Source organism: Lepidochelys kempii, chromosome 10, assembly GCF_965140265.1.
Source record: "Lepidochelys kempii isolate rLepKem1 chromosome 10, rLepKem1.hap2, whole genome shotgun sequence".
Taxonomy (NCBI): domain Eukaryota; kingdom Metazoa; phylum Chordata; order Testudines; family Cheloniidae; genus Lepidochelys; species Lepidochelys kempii.
Genome location: NC_133265.1, coordinates 67,110,938 through 67,130,633, shown reverse-complemented (window position 1 = coordinate 67,130,633; position 19,696 = coordinate 67,110,938). Strand labels below are relative to the sequence as shown.

Sequence of the window (19,696 nt, the reverse complement as noted above, 5' to 3'; positions counted from 1 at the left end):
TCTAGACCCCTAATCATTTTTGTTGCCCTTCGCTGGACTCTCTCCAATTTATCCACATCCTTCTTGTAGTGTGGGGCCCAAAACTGGACACAGTACTCCAGATGAGGAGGGATAGCTAAGTGGTATGAGGGGGAGGGATAGCTAAGTGGTATGAGCACTGGCCTGCTAAACCCAGGGTTGTGAGTTCAATCCTTGAAGGGGCCATTTGGGATCTCGGGCAAAAATTGGGGATTGGTCCTGCTTTGAGCAGAGGGTTGGACTAGATGACCTCCTGAGGTCCATTCCAACCTGGTATTCTATGATTGCCAATCTTAAGCACTTTATGAGGCCTCACCAATGTCGAATAGTACTCCAGATGAGGCCTCACCAATGTCGAAATAGCTAAACATCATGTCATTCTTTGCTCTACTTTTCAGGTAACCATTTTTCTCAATGCATGAAATTGTGCATAAACAAATGTTGCATATTGTGACTGACCAGCTAATCCTATTGTTGCCGAATTACAGAGTCCTAGCTAGTTTGTGAGTAGATACCATCTCTGTAGATGAAGATGATTGTCAAAATGAGCTTTGGATAGGTATAAGGTGTTTAACACAAAATCACTTCCTTACTACCTAGCATGATAATATATTTCCGCTATAAAACCCAATAGCAAGCAATGCAAACATTTTAAAAAGCAAGCAGGTGTCCAATTATATGAAATCTCACAGTAATCTACATAATATTACTATCTGTAGTTATATAGCACCTTTATCTTAGTATCATAAGGAGCTTTACAAAGCTGGGGAAGTATCACTATCCCTGTTTTACAGATGGGGAAACTGAGGCACTGGGACTATAAAGGTCATAGATTGAGGCCAAGCCTATGTTAAAAATTTACATCAGTAAAACTATGTTAAAAAAAAAATCCACACCCTTGAGCGATGCAGTTATACCTACCTAAAACCCTGGTGTGGACAGCACTATATCAGCAGGTGGGCTTCTACTATTGACATAACTACTGTCTCTTGCAGAGGTGGATTAACTATACCAACAGGAGATGCTCTCCCACCAGCATAGTAGCATCTACTGTACACCACGGCAGTGTTTTAAGCGTAGATCTGCCCTGAGCAAATGGCAGTCAGGAACAGAATACACACATCCTCACCCCTAGTCCTTCATTCTAACCAGCGATCACCTTGCTTCCCTCTGCACTCCACAATGAAACTAACAAAACAACTAACTAAAATATTATCTCTATTACAAACATAATAAATCTTTACAGTGCACTCCACTAAAACTCTGCAGGAATAATGAGCAAGTTTTTAGTCTTTTTAATGCTATTAGTATAGTAGTTTACATTTAATATAGTAACATTACCTTGATGGGAGTATTGTAAGTCACTGAAGGATGATTATAGATTCTGAACCCAGCCCATATAGGAAGACAAATATACGGTACACTTAAGAAAGAAGCAGGACACATTCTTGCTCCATATTTACCTATTAAAAGAAATAATCATAAAACGTGAAGAATTTGTATACTAACTGTATATGCAGACAATTATAGCATATCCCATGGATCATCCACACCAAACAGTTACAATAATGCTGGATGTTAAAAGCTTTTTTAAATGCTTGCAACCCAGCATATAAATTTGATGGAAAAGCCTGTGCTGGCAAATGGAAGAGCCACATGCAAGCAGGTAACAACTAGATACAGTACAGCGTGTTTCAAAGATGAGATTTTCTGTTTGTGACAGTCAGCTGCCTCAGCTGACCTCTTTGCTACATACCCACAGGGATGGAAGAGCTCAGAAAGCTGTTAATACAACCTGCTCTAGATAAAGGCATCTTTCACAAAGGAAAAACTGACACTTTTAAGTCTGATATGCTCTGCTTACTAAATCTTGGTTTCTAATGCAGGGCAGTGACAATGCTTGGAAAAAGTGTCACAGAAAATTCTGGGCCAGATCCTCAGCTGCTATAAATCAGTGGAGACTGTGCCTTTTACATCAGCTGAGGATCTGGTCTGTATGTCAAAATCAGTGGCAGAGAGGACTCCCTGAAAATCAGAGATCTTGAGCTTGTATAGGAGAAAGGTGAAGAGCTTCTGTGGCATAGTAAACATGCAACATGTGTGTGGAGAGAGAGAGGCAATGGACTAATCAGGCTGAACCATGAATGCTCCATCCTAGCTATAAATACCTGGGCTGAGATTTTCAAAGCCAACTAGTGGTTGTAAACACATTAACATTCATTTATGGCAGTAGTGTGTCTAACCTCCCTCTCGCCCGAATCATCTTTGAAAAATCATAATGTTAGGCTTTTTGCAAGAAGGAAATCATTTATTTATGTAAGAAAAATTTAAAGCATTTCAAGTCAACAATTGTATGACATAAACATGATTTAATAATGATTTCTCAAGCCGCAGCAGCTGTGAATTCATTTGTCCAAAAGTGCCTATGGATGCCTTTTGCCTGACCCCTGACAACTGTATTGTAAAGCAACAAGTGCTCTTTATGCTAATCCATAAATGAACAATTTTTAAACACTATTAACAAACAGATATAGTTATTTTTTCATATCCCAAACTAAAGCACATTAATTCAATGAGAATCTTTCTATTGACTTGTGTGCTTTGGATCAGGGCCTTATTGCCGATAGCAAAATAAGATGATAAACTTTTTCTTGTCGCCATGGAATGAATGGTAAATCCACAAACTTCCCAAAGTAAAAAAATCCTTGGTATCTGGTTAACTGATCTGTTTATATTCCTGAAGTCCCTCCAAGGTTATATTAAAGTAAGGAGCAATATACTATATTTTGGTTATGAGATTAGGTAGCCTTATTTTTTATTAACCCAATATAGGAAGTAGAAAACAAAACAATGTTAATGCTTCACATGGCAAAGTTGGTTATATGAATAATCTTCTTACCCACAATAGTTCCAGGCATAAAGACAATAATGCTCATGACAATGGATCCTAACCAGTATAGGCCAATGGTTCTGTAACTTTCTCTGAAACAGAAATAATTGATTTAATGCACAATCCCTAGAACACTACTATCAAAAACTGTCCTCAGATTATACTGATTTCTGCTGATAGCATTTTAAGGGAGAAGGCTGAGATCCTCAAAGGTATTTAGATGCCTAGCACCCTTTAAAGATCTGGGCCTAATGTGGTGGTGAATGGTGGACACAGAGGTGTGATAGAAACAAACCTATGCGGGGACACTGCATTTTTGTGTATAAACAAGATAATTATATGAGCAATATGGGATTCTGTGTTTAATTACCTGTTTTGTGGGAGGTTTTACTCACAGAAGGGCTCAGTGGGCACCTGTTGTACAAGGCTTTGAAAATAATTTGCTTTAATGATTGTTACCAGAAGGTTGATGTTTCAAAACAGTATATTTTGAAATATTTTCCCCTGCAATGTGCATTTAAATCATTATTTTCTTTAACTCTTTCCACAAGAGTAAGCAACATAAGACTCTTATATTCCAGAAATTATTACTACCTCTTTATTTAAACAGTACTTCCTGGTAGAAATGAAAGAAAGAAGACCATGTAGTCTTGACCAAGACACTGTTCTGCTCTCTTGAAATAATTATACCACGGAGTTGGAACATGCATTCTCTTTAGGATTTCCACTTTCTGGTTAGCTAATATAAATTGTACAAATGCACTGTGTTTTGTCCTGTACAGTAAATCATCCAGATAAAAGTCATGGTAGAATTTTTATTCTGCTGCCTACATCAAGTTCAGCAATAATGATAATAATTAATAAAACCACCACCATCAACAAAACACTCATTAACTAAACTAATTAACTGTGTCCATTTTGAATTATAGTGCATAGGCAAGAGAACACAGGTTGTTTATTTGCTCCCCCTTGTGCATCTGAAACAAGAGGCCAAATCCAGTTGTGATCTAACTCTGCAGAGAGTAATGGAATTTCAGTAGGGCTTAATTTGGCCCAACAAAATTTACACAGTACAAAATAATATTTAAAAAACTCAAACATCTAAACATTGCATAGCCACAGGAAATTAATTTTGTTTGTGGCTTATACAGGGGTGTGGAAAGCTAAACAAATGTTACACAAACATCAGACTGACTTACTCCCACGCAATAGCTGCCACCATTAAGAGATACATCAGATAATGCACAGAGCCATCCCAATAGCAGATCACATGGCCATATGCAGTGTTCAGATGAGGCTCGCCCTAAAGAAAATGGATTTTAAAACAGTGCAATGGCAAAGGAAATTCAATAAACTTTAGAACTGTATTAAGAATAGCCGGTAAACAGGCTGGAATAAAGTGACTGGTGTTCATTCAGTCTAGGGATCCATTTTTTTCTGGCTGTCAACTCTCGTTTCAAGGCATCCATATCATTATCTGGGGTTAGGATGAAATAACTTCCATATAGACATACCTTTTAGAGTATAGTATTGCAAAAGTAAGTGCATTCTGGTGGGGAGGGGGTTATGCCTTGCTCTTATAGAATCATAGAATATTAGGGTTGGAAGAGACCTCAGGAGGTCATCTAGTTCAATCCCCTGCTCAAAGCAGGACCAACACCAACTAAATCAGTATCTGGGGATCCAGTACTGAAACAGCAATCATTGGTCTGCAACGTTATGGGAAATTCCTGTTTCTAAAAAAACTGATGTTCAAAAATCTGAAGTTATGACATATATATATCAGTGATGAAATGTAAAGACTGGTTGATTTAATTCAGCAAAGATATTTTTAACAATCTAGAGACCCAACAATAGTGTTGAGCACATTAATGATGGTAATATTTAAGCTCATAGGGCTGAACTAATTTCTCTGAAGTCTATAGAATCTTTTCAATTACACCAGTGAATGTTGGATCGGACCCTCATTGTGCTATTTTTGGTGGACACTGAGATTCAGCAGGGAACAGATTCTGCCAACTTGGTATCTGGCACCATCAGGTTTTTCACTCCATTTTGGTCCCTTTTATTAAAAGGATTAAGCAAAAACACAAGATTCATTATTTTTCTTCTAGGCTAAGCTTACAGGTTTTGTAATATTTCACTTTCACTCTCCATTAATGACTGCTGAATTTCTATGGAGTTCTGCAGAAATGCATGCTTTAACTAGTTCAGTAGAAATGTATGCATTAACTACACTGATGCCATAGAAGTCCCCTATGAACAGTATTATTGCAACTAAATGAAATAATATGCTGGGGCTTGAAGCCAATGAAAGTTTTGTCAGTGACTTTAATGAGAGTAAAATCAAACCCAAGAAGATTCTTTTGGACATATAAGTACTCTTATTTATATTATTAAGAGAAAAGCCAAATTGCAGTGGTAAATATACTTCATAGCCTATATGAAAACAAATAAATGACAGTATCTTCCTCTTCAATGTCCAAGGCATATGAAATAAATTATAATACTGAACTTCATATCCTGTTAACTTTCTAATGGCTTTTTTCTGCCTTGGGCATTTTTATAATAAAGATTTTATCCAATCATCAATAGTAAAGATTTTAAATTCATAAGATAAATGATTGTTTACCTCTTTCAAGTAGTAGGTCATGAATCCATCAATAATTCCATCCTGTTCAAGTCCTATTATAAGGTTCACTACACTGGTAAAAGCGAATACAGCATAAACTGTAGTAAAATGAAAAGAAATTAGTGTATATAAAAAGGCTTGCAAATCGCAGGTTGTCAGTACATAATCTGAAATATTAAACTGTTAAAAGATTAACATCTAATTGGGGGGAGATTTATCTGTTGTAAGGAAAACATCCAGACAGATATATAATGGACAATATAACTTGCTACCTAGCAATACCTAGTTTAAATACTTTAAGATACCAATATTTTGCCACAAGGTGTACTCTTCAAGATAGCTACACTTAATTACATGTACTCCATACATCCACATGCACAGCTCCTACTGACCTCAGTGGGTGATCAGCATCACATGAAGAGGACTGGGTAGCCCTTAGAAACTACCATATAATGTAGACAGCCTCAATTGCAAACATTTGGTCTTGCTTGAGGAAAACTGAACATTCCAGTTATACTCAGAAGAAAGAAGGGGAGGGGCTGGCAGAAAAGGAAAGGAAAATGTGACTTGCCCTTTCTGGGGTGGAGCAGGGCGAACCTGCTTTGCCATCATGAGCCATGACCACATAGGAAACCTAGTCTGAAAGGTGTTCAGTGACTCAATAGGGAGTGACTTTTATGAACTGAGAGTTGTCAGCACCATGCAACATATGCAGTACCTTGGAGGATAAAGGTGTATGGTTATGGGATGAGTAGCAGAGGGTAAAAATACATAGTAGGTCTGGGCTATGGGCTCTGCCTGCAAGGTGTGGAGGGGTCTAGGGCTGGAGCTTGAGGCAACTAAATGTGCCAGTAGTTTTTCCTGTAGGTTGCCATATGGTGCTCCAGAATCTAAGCTTTCACTAAAAAACAATTACATCTCCCCAGCCTTAAGGTAGTGAAAATAACCTTCAAATATGAAAAGAGTATACTGATGCTGAGATGCTTGCCTGAGTCTGTGGACAGCCTAAAACGATAGCACTGAGAGGTGAGAACGACTCCGTTCATCACACTTTGGTGTTAACACTGAAGCCTAGTGATGGTTATTAGATATTATTAGTGGAATATTTATTGTGTAAGAATGAAGACAGATGATCAGATTATGACAATCTGTATCATCTAGGGGCAGCCAGCCCTATGGAGCCCAATTGGGAATCCAAACCCTCCTGCAGGGGCAAAAACCGCAAAAGAAGCCCACTGGGTCCATTAGGAGAATGGGTCCTAATGAGGAGGAGCCAGGCCTGATGTGTTCAATAAGCTCCACTGTGTCACCTGAGCTCCACCAAGGGGAACAAAACTGGATGGGCCCAGCAGAGCAGATTTTTAACTCTTCTACAGTCCACTGTGAGTATCTCATTTTGGCTTTCAAGTGGTGGAGTTGGTTTGTTGGCAGAGGCTGAAGATTAGCACTACCTTTCCCTCCACCCCCTATTTCAACCCCTGCTCAGCTCCTTCAACTTCCAGTGGAAGTTGAGATCCACTTAGCACCCTCCATCATCGGGCCCAAAGTTATTAAAAGGTTTCTATCAGGTTAAAGGCGTGTTACCCTTCTATAGACACAAATGGTAACAGCCATAAAGTATGTCCACATGAGATGTAACTTTCAAACCAATGAATAAATTCTTTGATTATATTAATACATACCATAAAACAGTGGGTCTTTTGGAGGTTTTCTTTTGACCAGAGTACGAGCTACTAGAGCAATGAAAATCAGAATCAGGGATCCAACTGCTACAATTGCCCAGGAACTGAAATTATTTTTAAAAACAGGGAATTAAAAACAAGCACCCATGTGCCCCCTTCAACTCTGCAGTTTTTCTTATCAGCTAACCTCAAAAGGATCACTTTTCAAAAGCAAAAGTGTACCCCCTTATTCTTAAATTAAATGCAATTACTAATGAAAAATTTTGCTTTTTAAAATCCTTGCAGAGTTTATAATATTATACATTTTTACTGTTTTTCAGAACTTCCATGCCTGCTTGTTACATGTCATCATCTATAACAAGTTGCATCTGAAAAAGTGGGGTTTTTACCCATGAAAGCTTATGCTCAAATAAATCTGTTAGTCTTTAAGGTGCCACCGGACTCCTTGTTGTTAAAATAGCTTGATAAACAACTAGTCCAGAAAGTTAGATTGTCAGACTAAATTCAGTTTCTATGCTGACATTAGCAAAAACTAGGACAAATAGGCTGTGAAAGTCATATATGCATAGATTTTTAGGTCAGAAAGGGCCATTATGAACATCTAGTTTAACTGCCACAGTAAAGTACCTAGCTGTGAAAGGAAATGTTTTCAAAGTAAAATTACAAAAAAACAAATTGATCAGCCTGGTGAACTGGGGGTAGCATTGTGCAGTGCCTCACGATAGCTCTGGGTTCAATTTCTGGCCTCCCTCTCCCAGGCCCTAGATTGCCAGGGGCAGGAAATGCTATAGAAGTGTTCTCAGGCGCTGGAGAGAAGTGCTATGTGTGACTCATGGTGAATGCTTTGCAAATAGAGTTGATGGGGTTCTGCAGGGAGGGCTTCCTTTTCCATAAGGATGGAGGCCATAATACAAGGCCTGGAGGATAAATGTCAGAGGCTGTGTAAAGTGCTGGTAGACAAATGATGGAAATACTCAAGACGCAGAGAGAAAAGAGAAAAACATTAGCTTCCCCAAGGAAAAAAAATTTTTCAATAGAATTCATTTAAAATCTATTTACATCTCTAGATTGGCAAATTGTTCTAAATTCACTTTAGGGCAGATTCTTGAGATCAATCCATCCCCTTTGTGCTTACATACAAAATAATATGGGGAGAATTAAGTAAACCATAAGGTTGTTCAAAAAACATATTCTGAATATTGGAGACATCAGGATATGGTTTCAGAAGATACACTAGTTACAAGTCTGATTTTTCTCCTCAAGAAAATAAATTAGAAAGTTATATTTAAACAATATGAAAACTGACAAGAAATTAAGAATGGTTTTACATTTCAGACTTGCTCCTTCAATCTTAATCCTGCTATTCAGCCTTAGTGGATCTTGCACTGGATCTATTTATTGAGTAAAGATTGAAGGATTGAGTACTTCAATTGAATAAAATGCAGACTTTCTGCACAGTGGTGAGTACTTACTAGAAAGAAATATTGGCAATGAATCAAACATGCACTAACTTTTTAGAAATCTGCACACTGAATATTACAAAAATATCTGAAGTACCTGGACCCTTCCAACCCAAACCAGCAACACAGTCTATTACATGCACTGACTTTTTGAAAAACTTTTAGGCAGTGGAGCATACTGACATGTCTGATGCTAACTGTGGCCCTATGCTCCATTAGTCCTGAAGTGTCTTAGGAGAAAGACTCTTGGGATCCTTTTCTACATTTTAAATCCAAAGTTTCTCTCAAGTTTTTGTAGAACTTTGTAGAACACTGGAAAATCTTCAGGGACATCTTGTAGGGCGCAGCTGAGGAAACTCTCCCTTGGATGCAGGGCTGGTGCAAGGATATTTTGCGCCTTAGGTGAAACTTCCCCCTTGCCCCCCCCCACCTCCGAAAACTAGTAAACTTAGCATTATAAACAGCCTGTCAGAAGGGCTGTTGTAATGTTTCTTTTTTACCCTTAAGGCGTTTCAGTTGTTTGCCATTGCCTCTGATGGTGTCCCACTCAAAGTCTTACTATTGTGCAAAGCTAAATTGAGCCTTGCACTGCATCACCAGCCAGGTTAGGCAGGGTGACAAATCCCCCTTGCCCCAAAGGGCCATTATCCCCTGGTGACTAATTTCTACTCCAAGTCTGTAAAGCAGACTTTTAAGGTAAATACGTTATTCTTTCAATATTACCCATGCACACATCTCACAAAGATTCTCACTCTTGACAAGTTACCAGCCTTGTGTGGATCCCTTCCACATTCCTCTTTGTAGGTAGGTGCCCTGCAAGAAACGTGTGGGGTGCAGTGAGTTTGTCAGGCCTGCGATGACAGCTGTGAAGGTCAGGGGGCCCTTTGCCCAGGGGTGCTGGTGTAACAGTGAGCTTGGGGTGTCTGACAGTATGGGGCAGGGGACTGAGGCTGGTGGGGCAGATAACACTCTCTGGGCTGGGGGGCAGGTGGTACCAGGATGGGGCAGGGGCAGGTACCTGTCAGTCTCCAGCACTCGGGCAGCGCCAGGGCCAGCAGCCTCTTCACCTCAGAATCTCCGCCGCTTGCCTGGGGGTCACTCCTCCTCTCAGGCTTCCCGGTCGCGGCCGCCCGGGAGGACGCGGGTGGGGAGCGCCGCAGGAACCGGGCGCCCGTCAGGGGGAGCCGGGTGGCCCGAACCCAGGGCGCCTGTGCTCCCCGCCTGCCCCTGCTGCTGCGGAGGCTGCCGCCACACTGGGCTCGGGCCACCTGGCTCCTCCCGAGCGGCGCCCGGTTCCTGCTGCTCTCGGCCGCCAGGTGCGGGGCCCCAGCTGAGCCCGGCCCCTTGCGTCTCCTCCACCGCGGCGCCCCCGGCTCACGTCCTCCCGGGCGGCTGCGGCGGCAGCAGCCGGGAAGCCTGAGAGGAGGAGTGGCCCCCGGGCAAGCGGGGGAGACTCCGAGGTGAAGAGGCTGCTGGCCCTGGCAGGGCCCGAGCGCTGGAAACTGACAAGTACCTGCCCCTAAGCAATAGTGTAAAAAAAAAATTTGGGAGCACTGCTTTTTAGCGCCCCCAAATCTTGGCGCCCTGGTGGTTACACCGGCCCTGTTTGGAGGGTGAGGTACAGAAAAATTGAAACTACTCCCATGCAGTAAGACTTAGGGCCTGATTCTTCACCCACTGATGTCAATAGCAAAACCTTAAGTGACTTCTTTGGGGGCATGATGGTGACCTTAGGCTCTGATGACTCTGGAACTGACTATGAATGATCCAGTGATGTGGGGACTTCCACAGTTTTGAAAGGGAAAACCCTGAAGGATTTTTGTGGCTGGGCACAAAAACCCATTAAGAACTTATTGGGGCTGGGTTTGGATCTGCAGTTTCCGAAGGGAATTCCACCCACGATCTCTCCTCCACCCCTTTCCACAGCCAGGGTGCTGACAGGTGAGAACTTGATATAGGATCTCTATGTCCTTCCATGCCTCTTGTTTAATCTCATCGCTTTACCTGAGATATTTTGCCCCAACCCAGGACAACGCCTTGCTCCAGCACCCCAGCCCCACACCCTGGAGCCCGGCTCCAGTGTTCAGCTCCCCAAGCCCAGATCCCCGCTCTCAGCCTTTTGCGCCCATTTCCCGCCTAAATCACTTGGCGAGGTCCCCCCTTAACCCCACCTTCCACCCCCAAGCGCTCAGCCTCCAACCCTCCTGGCCTCCGCTCCCCCCCCCCCCCCGCGGGGCCTCAGCTCCCAGCCCCTGCGGCCTCGCCCGCCCACTCCCTTGGCGCTGGCTATTGTTGTACCTCTCTCGGGTCCACATTTGTCCTTCCCCTGCCCAGCTTCTAAAAATACGCTACGCAGTGAGCAGCCTGGGAGCGCGCCCTGCCCTGGCCCCCGCGGGCGCTCGGCTCCCCCTACCCAGCCCAGCCCGGGCGCAGGGGACCCCCGCCCCCCGGCTCACCTGCTGCTGGCGGCTAGGAAGTTGAAGAGGTACGTGACGGGGATGGCGGTGAGGGACAGGACGAAGACCCCGGTGGCAGCCGAGGCGCTCATCCCAGCAGCGGTCGCAGCTGCTCCGCTCACAGGGCGCTTGGCATGGTCGGAGACACTGGCCCGGCTCAGCGGTTCTCCCCGCCCGAGCGCCGCTCTCTGCCCCTTAGACCTGCCTTCCGCGGCTCAGCCCGGCTGCCGCGCTCATCCCCCGCGTCGCTGGCAGGCTGCGCGCCGCAAAGGTTAACGCGCCCCCCCCCCCCCGCTCCCTCCGCCCCCCCGCGGCAGAAACCGGAGCCCCCCGTTGTTCTTCCAGCAGCAGTGACGGGACTGACAACTGCGGCTGCCTCGCTTCATTCCACAGCCGCCCGCCCGGGACCTCTCCCCTCCCTCCGCCCGCAGCCAGCGGCATGAGAGCTATTGTGGCCTGGCTGGCCCGAGCGAGCCAAGAGCCAGTCATCACCCCCTGCGGCGGCACATGGTCCCAGACGGCAGGGAGGCCGGGCTCTGGGGGATCGGGACGGGGAAGCCTGGAAAAGTCACTTGTCTTTATCGTCCCAGGCTAGCTGTCCTTGCAAACTACTGCGGGGCGTTATTAGCTCGGTGGACTGGAGCAAGGCGTCCCCAACGGGACAGTGAGCGTGCAAGGCAGTTGTTCCAGCTGTAGTGGTTAAAGAGAGATAGAGCCACTTAGAACAGAGCCGTCTTCCCCTTTCTCCCCATGTTTGTAACAATAGGTATAGCAATCTTTTCACTTTTTTTTTTTAAACAAAATGTGAGTAAAACCAGACTTGGGCTTGGACTTCAGCAGTATTCTCGTTGTAGCGCTGAATACACGAAACTCACAAGCAAGCTCTCTGACTGGACTAGAAACAAAAGTGAAACCGACTTGTCTGTCTTCTTCCAGCAAGTTGAGTGAAGCACACAAAGTCAAAGGGACTAGGCAATTATATTGAAAGGCGGCATAATTAAAACTGGTAAGGAATATTCTGTCCAGGGGACATTTAGCCTGTGGAACTCATTGCCACTAGAAGTCATTGAAGCCAAGAGCTTCTCAGGATTCAAGAAGGGATCATGGGAAGGTTATATAGATTATAACCAGAGTTATAATAGCAAGGATAAAAAAAACCAAACTCAAAATTCTTGGGGAGCGGGTGTTTTGTTTTGAAGAGATCTATAAATCCTCATATTTCAGGATATATAGCAATCGCTAGTAATGGGATAAGGAGGAAACTTTTCCTGTGAGTAGGTTATTTCATAACTGTATCATGCAGGATTTTCTGCATTTTCCTCTGAAGCAGCCATGTTGGTAAGAGGATAAGTGACTAGATTGGCTACTGGTCTGATCCAGTCTGACAATTCTTATGTTCAACAAATGGCAAGAATGGTGAAAAGTAAATGAGAGTTCTAAAATTCTTTATGCTTTAGCAATCAACCATCTTATTAGGCAAAATAGATATGGAAATTTATATTTAGAATTGTTTTATAACCTGATACTTTCCCTTTAAGTGTGGAAAACTTGTTTTAAATGAAATATATTTAGTTTGTCCCAAAATAAAGTAATGCATAAGCCAGAAAATACTTGTACATGCATGAGAAACTTCAGCCACATAAAAGCTCTCAAAGCTGCAAACCAAGGTAAAGGGTGAGTGATAACATATATAGCAAATTAACTGTTCAAAGGAAAATATTATGGCCTAAGGTCCTTCACCAAAAGTTCTTAAGCAAAGTAAGCAGTCGTGGGATAAGAGGCAAGGTCTTGTCATGGATCAGTAACTGGTTAAAAGAAAGGAAACAAAGAGTAGAAATAAATGGTCAGTTTTCACAGTGGAGGGAGGGAGGTACACCAAGGATCTGTACTGGAACCAGTGTTGTTCAACATAGTTATAAATTATCTAGAAAAAGGGATAGACAGTAAGGTGTCAAAGTTTGCAGATGATACAAAATTACTAAAGATAGTTAAGTCCAAATCTGACTGTCAAGACTTACAACGGGATCTTACAAAAGTTGGTGACTCGGCAACAAAGTGGCACATGAAATTCAGTGTTGATAAAGGCAAAGTAATGCACATTGGGAAACATAATCCCAACTATGCGTACAATATGATGGGGTCTAAATTAGCTGTTACCACTCAAGAAAGAGATCTTGGAGTCATCGTGGATAATTCTCTGAAAACATCTGCTCAATGTGCAGTGGCTGTCAAGAAAGTTAGCAGAATATTAGGAACCATTAAGAAAAAGATAGAAAATAAGACAGTAAATATCATAATAACTTTATATAAGTCCATGGTATGCCCACACCTTGAATACTGTGTGCTGGTAACCACATCTCAAAAAGACCTATTAGAACAGGAAAAAGTAGAGAGAAGGGCAACAAAAATGATTAGGGTTATGAAACAGCTTTCATATGAGGAGTGATTAAAAAGACTGGGAGTGTTCAATTTGGAAAAGAGACAACTAAAGAGGGATATGATAAAGGTCTATAAAATCATGAATGATGTGGAGAAAGTGAATAAGAAAGTGTTAATTACCCCTTCACAAAACACAAGAATGAGGTGTCATCCAATGAAATTAATAGGCAGCAGGTTTAAAACAAACATAAGGAAGTACTTCACACAATGCACAGTCAACCTGTGGAACTCATTGCCAAGGGATGTTGTAAAGTCCAAAGATATAACTGGTTTCAAAAAAAGAATTAGATATGTTCATGGAGGATAGGTCCATCAATGGCTATTAGTAAAGAGGGTCATGGACGCAACTGCATGCTCTGGGTGTCTTTAAACCTCTGATTGCCAGAAGCTGGGACTAGACAACAAGGGGACAGATCACTCGATAATTGCTCTATCCTGTTCATTTCCTCTGAAGCATCTGGCATTGGCCACTGTCAGAAGACAGGATACTGGGCTAGATGGACCATTGGTCTGACCCAGTATGCCTATTCTTAGGTTCTTATGCTCTTAAGCTGTTGACCATTTAGGGCCAGAGAACAGATAACTTTTTGAGGGTGAGAAGAATTTCTTTGGCTTTCACCATCATGTACAAATAAATCAATCTATAACTTTTTTATTTTAAATTGTGTGAATTTTGGTGGATGGGCTCGAGCCAGATTCAGTGCAGGCAAGAGTTCCCATCACTGCTCTGCCAAGGCAGCTTAATACTGTCATGGAACACCCCTTGCTGTTCCAGCCCTCTTCCAGCCCTTGAGCAGAAAGTCCCAATCATGGCAAACAGTGTGGTGAGCAAATATCCACTAAAGAGTAGGGAGCAGTTTCACTGCCTGTCTCTGTCTAGTAGCAGAAAATACTCCCACAGTGTGGCTGCAGTAACCCAGACTGGCCACAGCTCCACTCAGCTGGGGCTGCACAATACAGTTACAGAAGGGCTGCCCAGGGAAACAGGATCCAGGAACCCACGAGAGGCTCTGAATCAATACATCTTCCAAGGTAACCTCTTCCAGCAGATCTCCTGTGGCAGTAACTCTGCTTGTCTTCCCTGGAAAATCCTCCTTACCTATTATGAACAGCTGTAATGGGGAACAGCAGGACTGAGATTACACCAAACCATAACAAAGTTTATGTGAGGTGAGTATAGGCAGGCTCCAGTGAGGCTGTCTTCTTCTCCGCTACCATAATAGTGCTCAGTTATTCTGCATCATGGCCCATTCCATTCTCTTGCATGTGCTCAACAATATGTGTGTGCGGCTGTGAGGGACAGCAATGACCTAATGTTTTACACAGCTTCTTGTGACCCCAGACAAGTCTTGTCCTCGTTGCTAACAGAGTCTCCATCTCTATTTCTCTTTGCATGTCTTCCAGCCAGCTTACTGGCTCCCAATTCCATCCTCTACTGTGCACATTTCACTGATACTTCTCCCTTTCCCCTATATGCCCTATCACTCCACAAGATTGTGATCATTACTATTAATTATTATTTGCCAATACTCAAAAATGTGCTCAGTATTATACACAAGCCCTGAGATGCTTGCAGTTTGTATAGTCAGACAACCAATTCAGCCACACCCTGCGTGAGATCATGAAGGTTCTGTCTTAAAGTAGGGATTTGACATTCATTTGGTGGCAGCATTTTACTGATCTGGATTAGTGTTTGTGGCCTTCATAGAAGACATCAGTTTTCATTTTGGATTTCAAAAAAGAGAGTGGGTACCTGGCACAGTGGAGTTGGAAATAAACTCTAGGTATAGAGGGGTGGCGGAGATGAATGCATGGAGATAAGAATGAAAGTGATGAAAGGAGTGGAGAAGTGGGAATTCCATCCCTTCTCCTGTTATTGGGAACTCCAACTGACTTCTCAACCACCATCAAACCAGCAGCTTCAAACAATCCAGCCCGTCTCCAGTTACAGGACCTATTGCCATTGAGCTTTCCCCCTTTCCAATACTGCATTCCTTCTACTATTAAAAGAGCTCCACTTGTCATTTCCCATGGTCAAAGAACTTTCTGCCTCCAACATTCCACCCATTCTCCTCTCAAAGGGGCCCCCAGATGTCATGCCTTACAGGCAGAGACCATTCAAAGATTTCAGCATCCCAGCCTTTGCTTTAGAGAGGCTCTCCAGGGTCATTCCCGCCAGCCACAGAACCTTCTGATTCCAATATACCATCCCTTCCCAAAATGTCCTGCCTCCTTGTTCAGTCAAAACAGAGAGAATACCATTCACTGTATCCCCTGTTATATATGCTCCCACAACTCAGTGACATTGCATATACTCTATATACTATTGCCTCTTTTTCCAACCACTTGTCTCATTCTGACAACGTTTTCCCTCTGCCAAGCAGATGTCAAGGGTCTTGCAGGTTGACTTCTCAGTGCAGGAGAAATCAATGACATACAGTTTGGGCATAGTTCAAGTGTAATTAGCTTTATTTACACTATATGCACTAATCCTAGAACAGAGATACTGGCAATCCTTTCTTTTACACCCCTGACCATCTCTCAGGGAGCAACTTTGCCTCAAGGTTTGGCTCTAATCAGAGACCAAGGCAGAAAGCAATTACTTTCTTGCCACTCACTCAGCAAACTCTGCCCAGAACCTTCTATACCCCTAAATTAACATAGGCACCCACATTTCTTCCAAGATTTAAGAACTTGCTTGCACATGAAGAAAACAAACTTTGAAGACTATGTGTAATAGTGCCACCTGGTGACACGTGCAATAACAACATTTACTATATAAATAAAGGTAGGTTTACAGTCCATTTAACAGTCTAACTAGTACTCAAAATATTATATATGTGCAATGTTGGTGAGTTATTGTTGCCATGAGAATTGTAATCTTTCTATTTCTTGTCACTTATGCATTGAAATTTGTCATTTTAATGTTGCAAAATCATATTTGATTAATAAATAAATAGGAACTTTATCATTAGCAGTTGGAATGCCACCACTTGTGGATGCTACACAATAACTGTTTGACTTTGCACATCAATGCTGCACAATAGCGTGTGTGTGTGGCGGGAGGGGAGGAAATTATCTTAGTATTTGGCCCTTTGTTGATCATGAAAGCAAGCAGATGAGAATATGCAGATGATAAGAATAAGCAAAGTGATTCATAAGATTCCCTACACACCTCATTGTGGACCTATAACTGTCCTGAATCCAACCTATTCCACTGCTGAAGCTCTAGTGACTGGGAACCATACATTGCACAAAATCATGCGATGTTGTAAATCCTGTCAAATGGAGCACCAGTTTTTGGAGAGGCAATGTGACATTGCACCGAGAGTCAGGAGACCTGTGTTCTGTTTCCAGCTCTGCCAATGTCCTGCTGTGGACCTTTGGGTACCTCACTTCACTTGTCTGTGCATCTATTTTGTTTGCCTTTTAGATTGTAAACTCTTTGGGACATGGACTGTCTCTGTGCTAGGTACTATATATACACCTATTATAAATCTCAAGGCCCTGATTTTGGTAGTGGCATCTAAGTGCTACTATAATGTAAATAAGAACAGCATGATGTTTTTGTGATTTGGACAAATGGGGCTAAAAATCCAGACTCTAAACTTATTTTCATAAGCATATGATCCAAAGACTTCAGAGATGTTGTGAAAGACCATTAGCTCACTGTAACATGTAGTGCACAATGTGAACCAAAAGACATCTCATAAATTGATGACTTCCAAGAATCCACCATCATATTCAGGGGTGTGCCTGAAACTCCAACAGTAGTGAGTAACTAGCAGCAGAAAACATAGATAGAAGCTCATAGTTTGCATAGAGACAGCCTATGCAAGACTGTCACTTGCTCGATCCATGCATTAGAGGCCAACATTTGATCCCATTTAAGCCAGTGACAAAAGTATCATTAATTTCAATGAGATCAGGATTTGGTCCTGTAGACACATTTTGGTAAATTTTACAGGGCTGTAATTCAATCTTTCAGGATTCTGTTGGCTCACAAGCCAATTGAATTTCATTTTCCAGTTTAGTGGTATCACCAAAACCTCTCAATGGAATTACAGCCCCATAATTCACAGTTGCTTGTTGTGTATGCTGTTTGTGCCACCTAGCCCTCCAGTTGTACTCAGTAACACAGGAGCAACATGCAAAGAGGAAGCAAACAATGATAAAAGTCCATTTCATGTTAAACTGAATATCAATGATACATGGATTTGAAGCAAACATTAGAATATATTTATGGTAAGTAAACTTTAAAATTGTAAACATGAGTATTCTCACTGAAAACCAGAGTCTCAGAACTACACTCATCCAAGATGGGAAGGGAACAGATACATACCACGTGACCTACATATCTAACCACAATTAACTTTTTGTACTGACACTGTGCTTGGGGTTCTTCAAAACACAAAGATAAAGTCAGTCCCTGCCCCTAAGAGCTGTGAATCTCAGGCCCTGATTCTGTGTTTGTCTTTTGACAAGCAGAAGTCTTAGAATTCCACTAATTAATCTAGGCTCCATGCAGCTGCAGGGGGTTGCCTGCCTGGACTCTTGTGGAAGAGCAGTGCCTAAGAGAAGAGAGGACACACAAAGAGTTCTAAAGGAAGGGATAACTTTATCATTTTTTTAAAATTATTGTTATTGTAAACTCACAATTTGTGGAAATTGTGTAACATAGGAGTTGTGACGGTGGCAACATGAGTGTCTTCCTTTGCCAGTTACAACAATCATATCCATCAGATACATGAATGTTTATCAGCATCAAACTGAATATGAAAAGGAAAGGACTCCATCAAATGGTTCCAGATACTGACCTCCTTTGCAATTATACTGACCTCTTTTGTAAAGTTCTTTCAGCTCTACTGATGAACAACACAATATTAAAGCTAGGTTTATTATTATTATTCCTAACCAGGGAGCACAATAAGCTACAAATACATTATTTGCTATGAAGCATTCTCTCTGTTTTGGTAGTGGGGAAAGGATGCTGACTGCTTATCGGAACAATCTGTAATAATTTAAAAAATATGTGCCAGTTCCAAAACTCGCATCAGAACAGCAAACATTGACTGAGTACATGCACACAAAATTGAACCCTTGTGGGGAAAATGAGGAGCTGACAAGATCCGTAAGAGAGAAGAATGAAATAATTCCAGGAACAAATGGCTGAAAACAATACCCTGTTTCAGCAGAAACCTTCTGAGATCTCAGTTAAAGAGCTGGCCTTGCCCTGCCAGTAAAGTAGAACAAGGCCACTTGGCAGACATCTTTGTGCTTCTGGTAGATCCCCAAGAATCGTGCTTATCTCAGGAATCTGTGAGGCATGAGAGCTGAATTTCTGCTTCTTCTGTATCATGTGCAAATAGACCTCCTCCTTCACCCCAACCCTGACAGGATTCAAAGGAAAACCCATCATGGGAAAGTCCTACTGTGACACTCTGTATCTCAGGGGAACACCCTGCACCCCCATGTTCATCCTAATAATATGATTGTGTGGTATCCAATGCAAAGTTTGTCATGTTGGGTGTCTTCGGAAAGCTCATGATGCACTGAGTATTGTTGTTATAATAATGTTATAGGTTGTAATTTCATAGGTTATGAGGCTGAAAATGTGTCCTCATGGCTTAAAACAAACCCAGGCAAAACTCTCCAGGAACAGAGTTTTTCTTTTATTTCATTTGACCAAATCTGACTTGTTGTGCTTTGACTTATAATCACTTAAAATCTATCTTTTGTAGTTAATAAATTTGTTTGTTTATTCTACCTGAAGCAGTGCATTTGGTTTGATGCATGTCAGAGACTCCCCTTGGGATAACAAGCCTGGTACATATCAATTTCTTTGTTAAATTCATGAACTCAAATAAGCTTGCATCGTCCAGCGTGCATAACCGGACAATGCAAGACGGAGGTTCCTAGGATTGTGTCTGGGACCAGAGATATTGTCTAGTGTAATTTCGTTGCACAATCCAAGCAGCGGCTGGCCAAAAGTGCTCACTCATGTGCTGGAAGCAGCTTACATGCTAGAGGCTGTGAGTGAACAGCCCAGGAGTGGGGGTTCTCACAGCAGAGCAGGGTAAGGCTGGCTCCCAAAGTCGAGGACTGGAGTGACCTAGTGC

General features: G+C 42.3%; 1 protein-coding gene across 8 annotated transcripts in view; it reads right to left on the bottom strand.

Moving 5' to 3' along the window:
* TM6SF1 (transmembrane 6 superfamily member 1) overlaps window positions 1–11,404 on the bottom strand; it is a 32,715-nt gene extending 21,311 nt beyond the window's left edge. For 2 of the 8 annotated variants that reach the window (XM_073304053.1, XM_073304057.1), the window contains exons 1-6: window positions 11,139–11,399; window positions 7,223–7,326; window positions 5,541–5,638; window positions 4,108–4,211; window positions 2,918–3,000; window positions 1,360–1,481 (exon numbers count right to left, since the gene is read on the bottom strand). In XM_073304053.1, the coding sequence (XP_073160154.1) occupies window positions 1,360–1,481; window positions 2,918–3,000; window positions 4,108–4,211; window positions 5,541–5,638; window positions 7,223–7,326; window positions 11,139–11,230 (603 nt within the window). In that variant the 5' untranslated portion in view covers window positions 11,231–11,399. Of the gene's footprint in view, window positions 1–1,359; window positions 1,482–2,917; window positions 3,001–4,107; window positions 4,212–5,540; window positions 5,639–7,222; window positions 7,327–9,434; window positions 9,496–9,700; window positions 10,007–10,980; window positions 11,003–11,138 lie in introns of those variants that run through there. The other 6 variants (XM_073304055.1, XM_073304060.1, XM_073304054.1 and 3 more) reach the window with 6 other exon arrangements.
* Window positions 11,405–19,696: the final 8,292 nt, after the last annotated feature.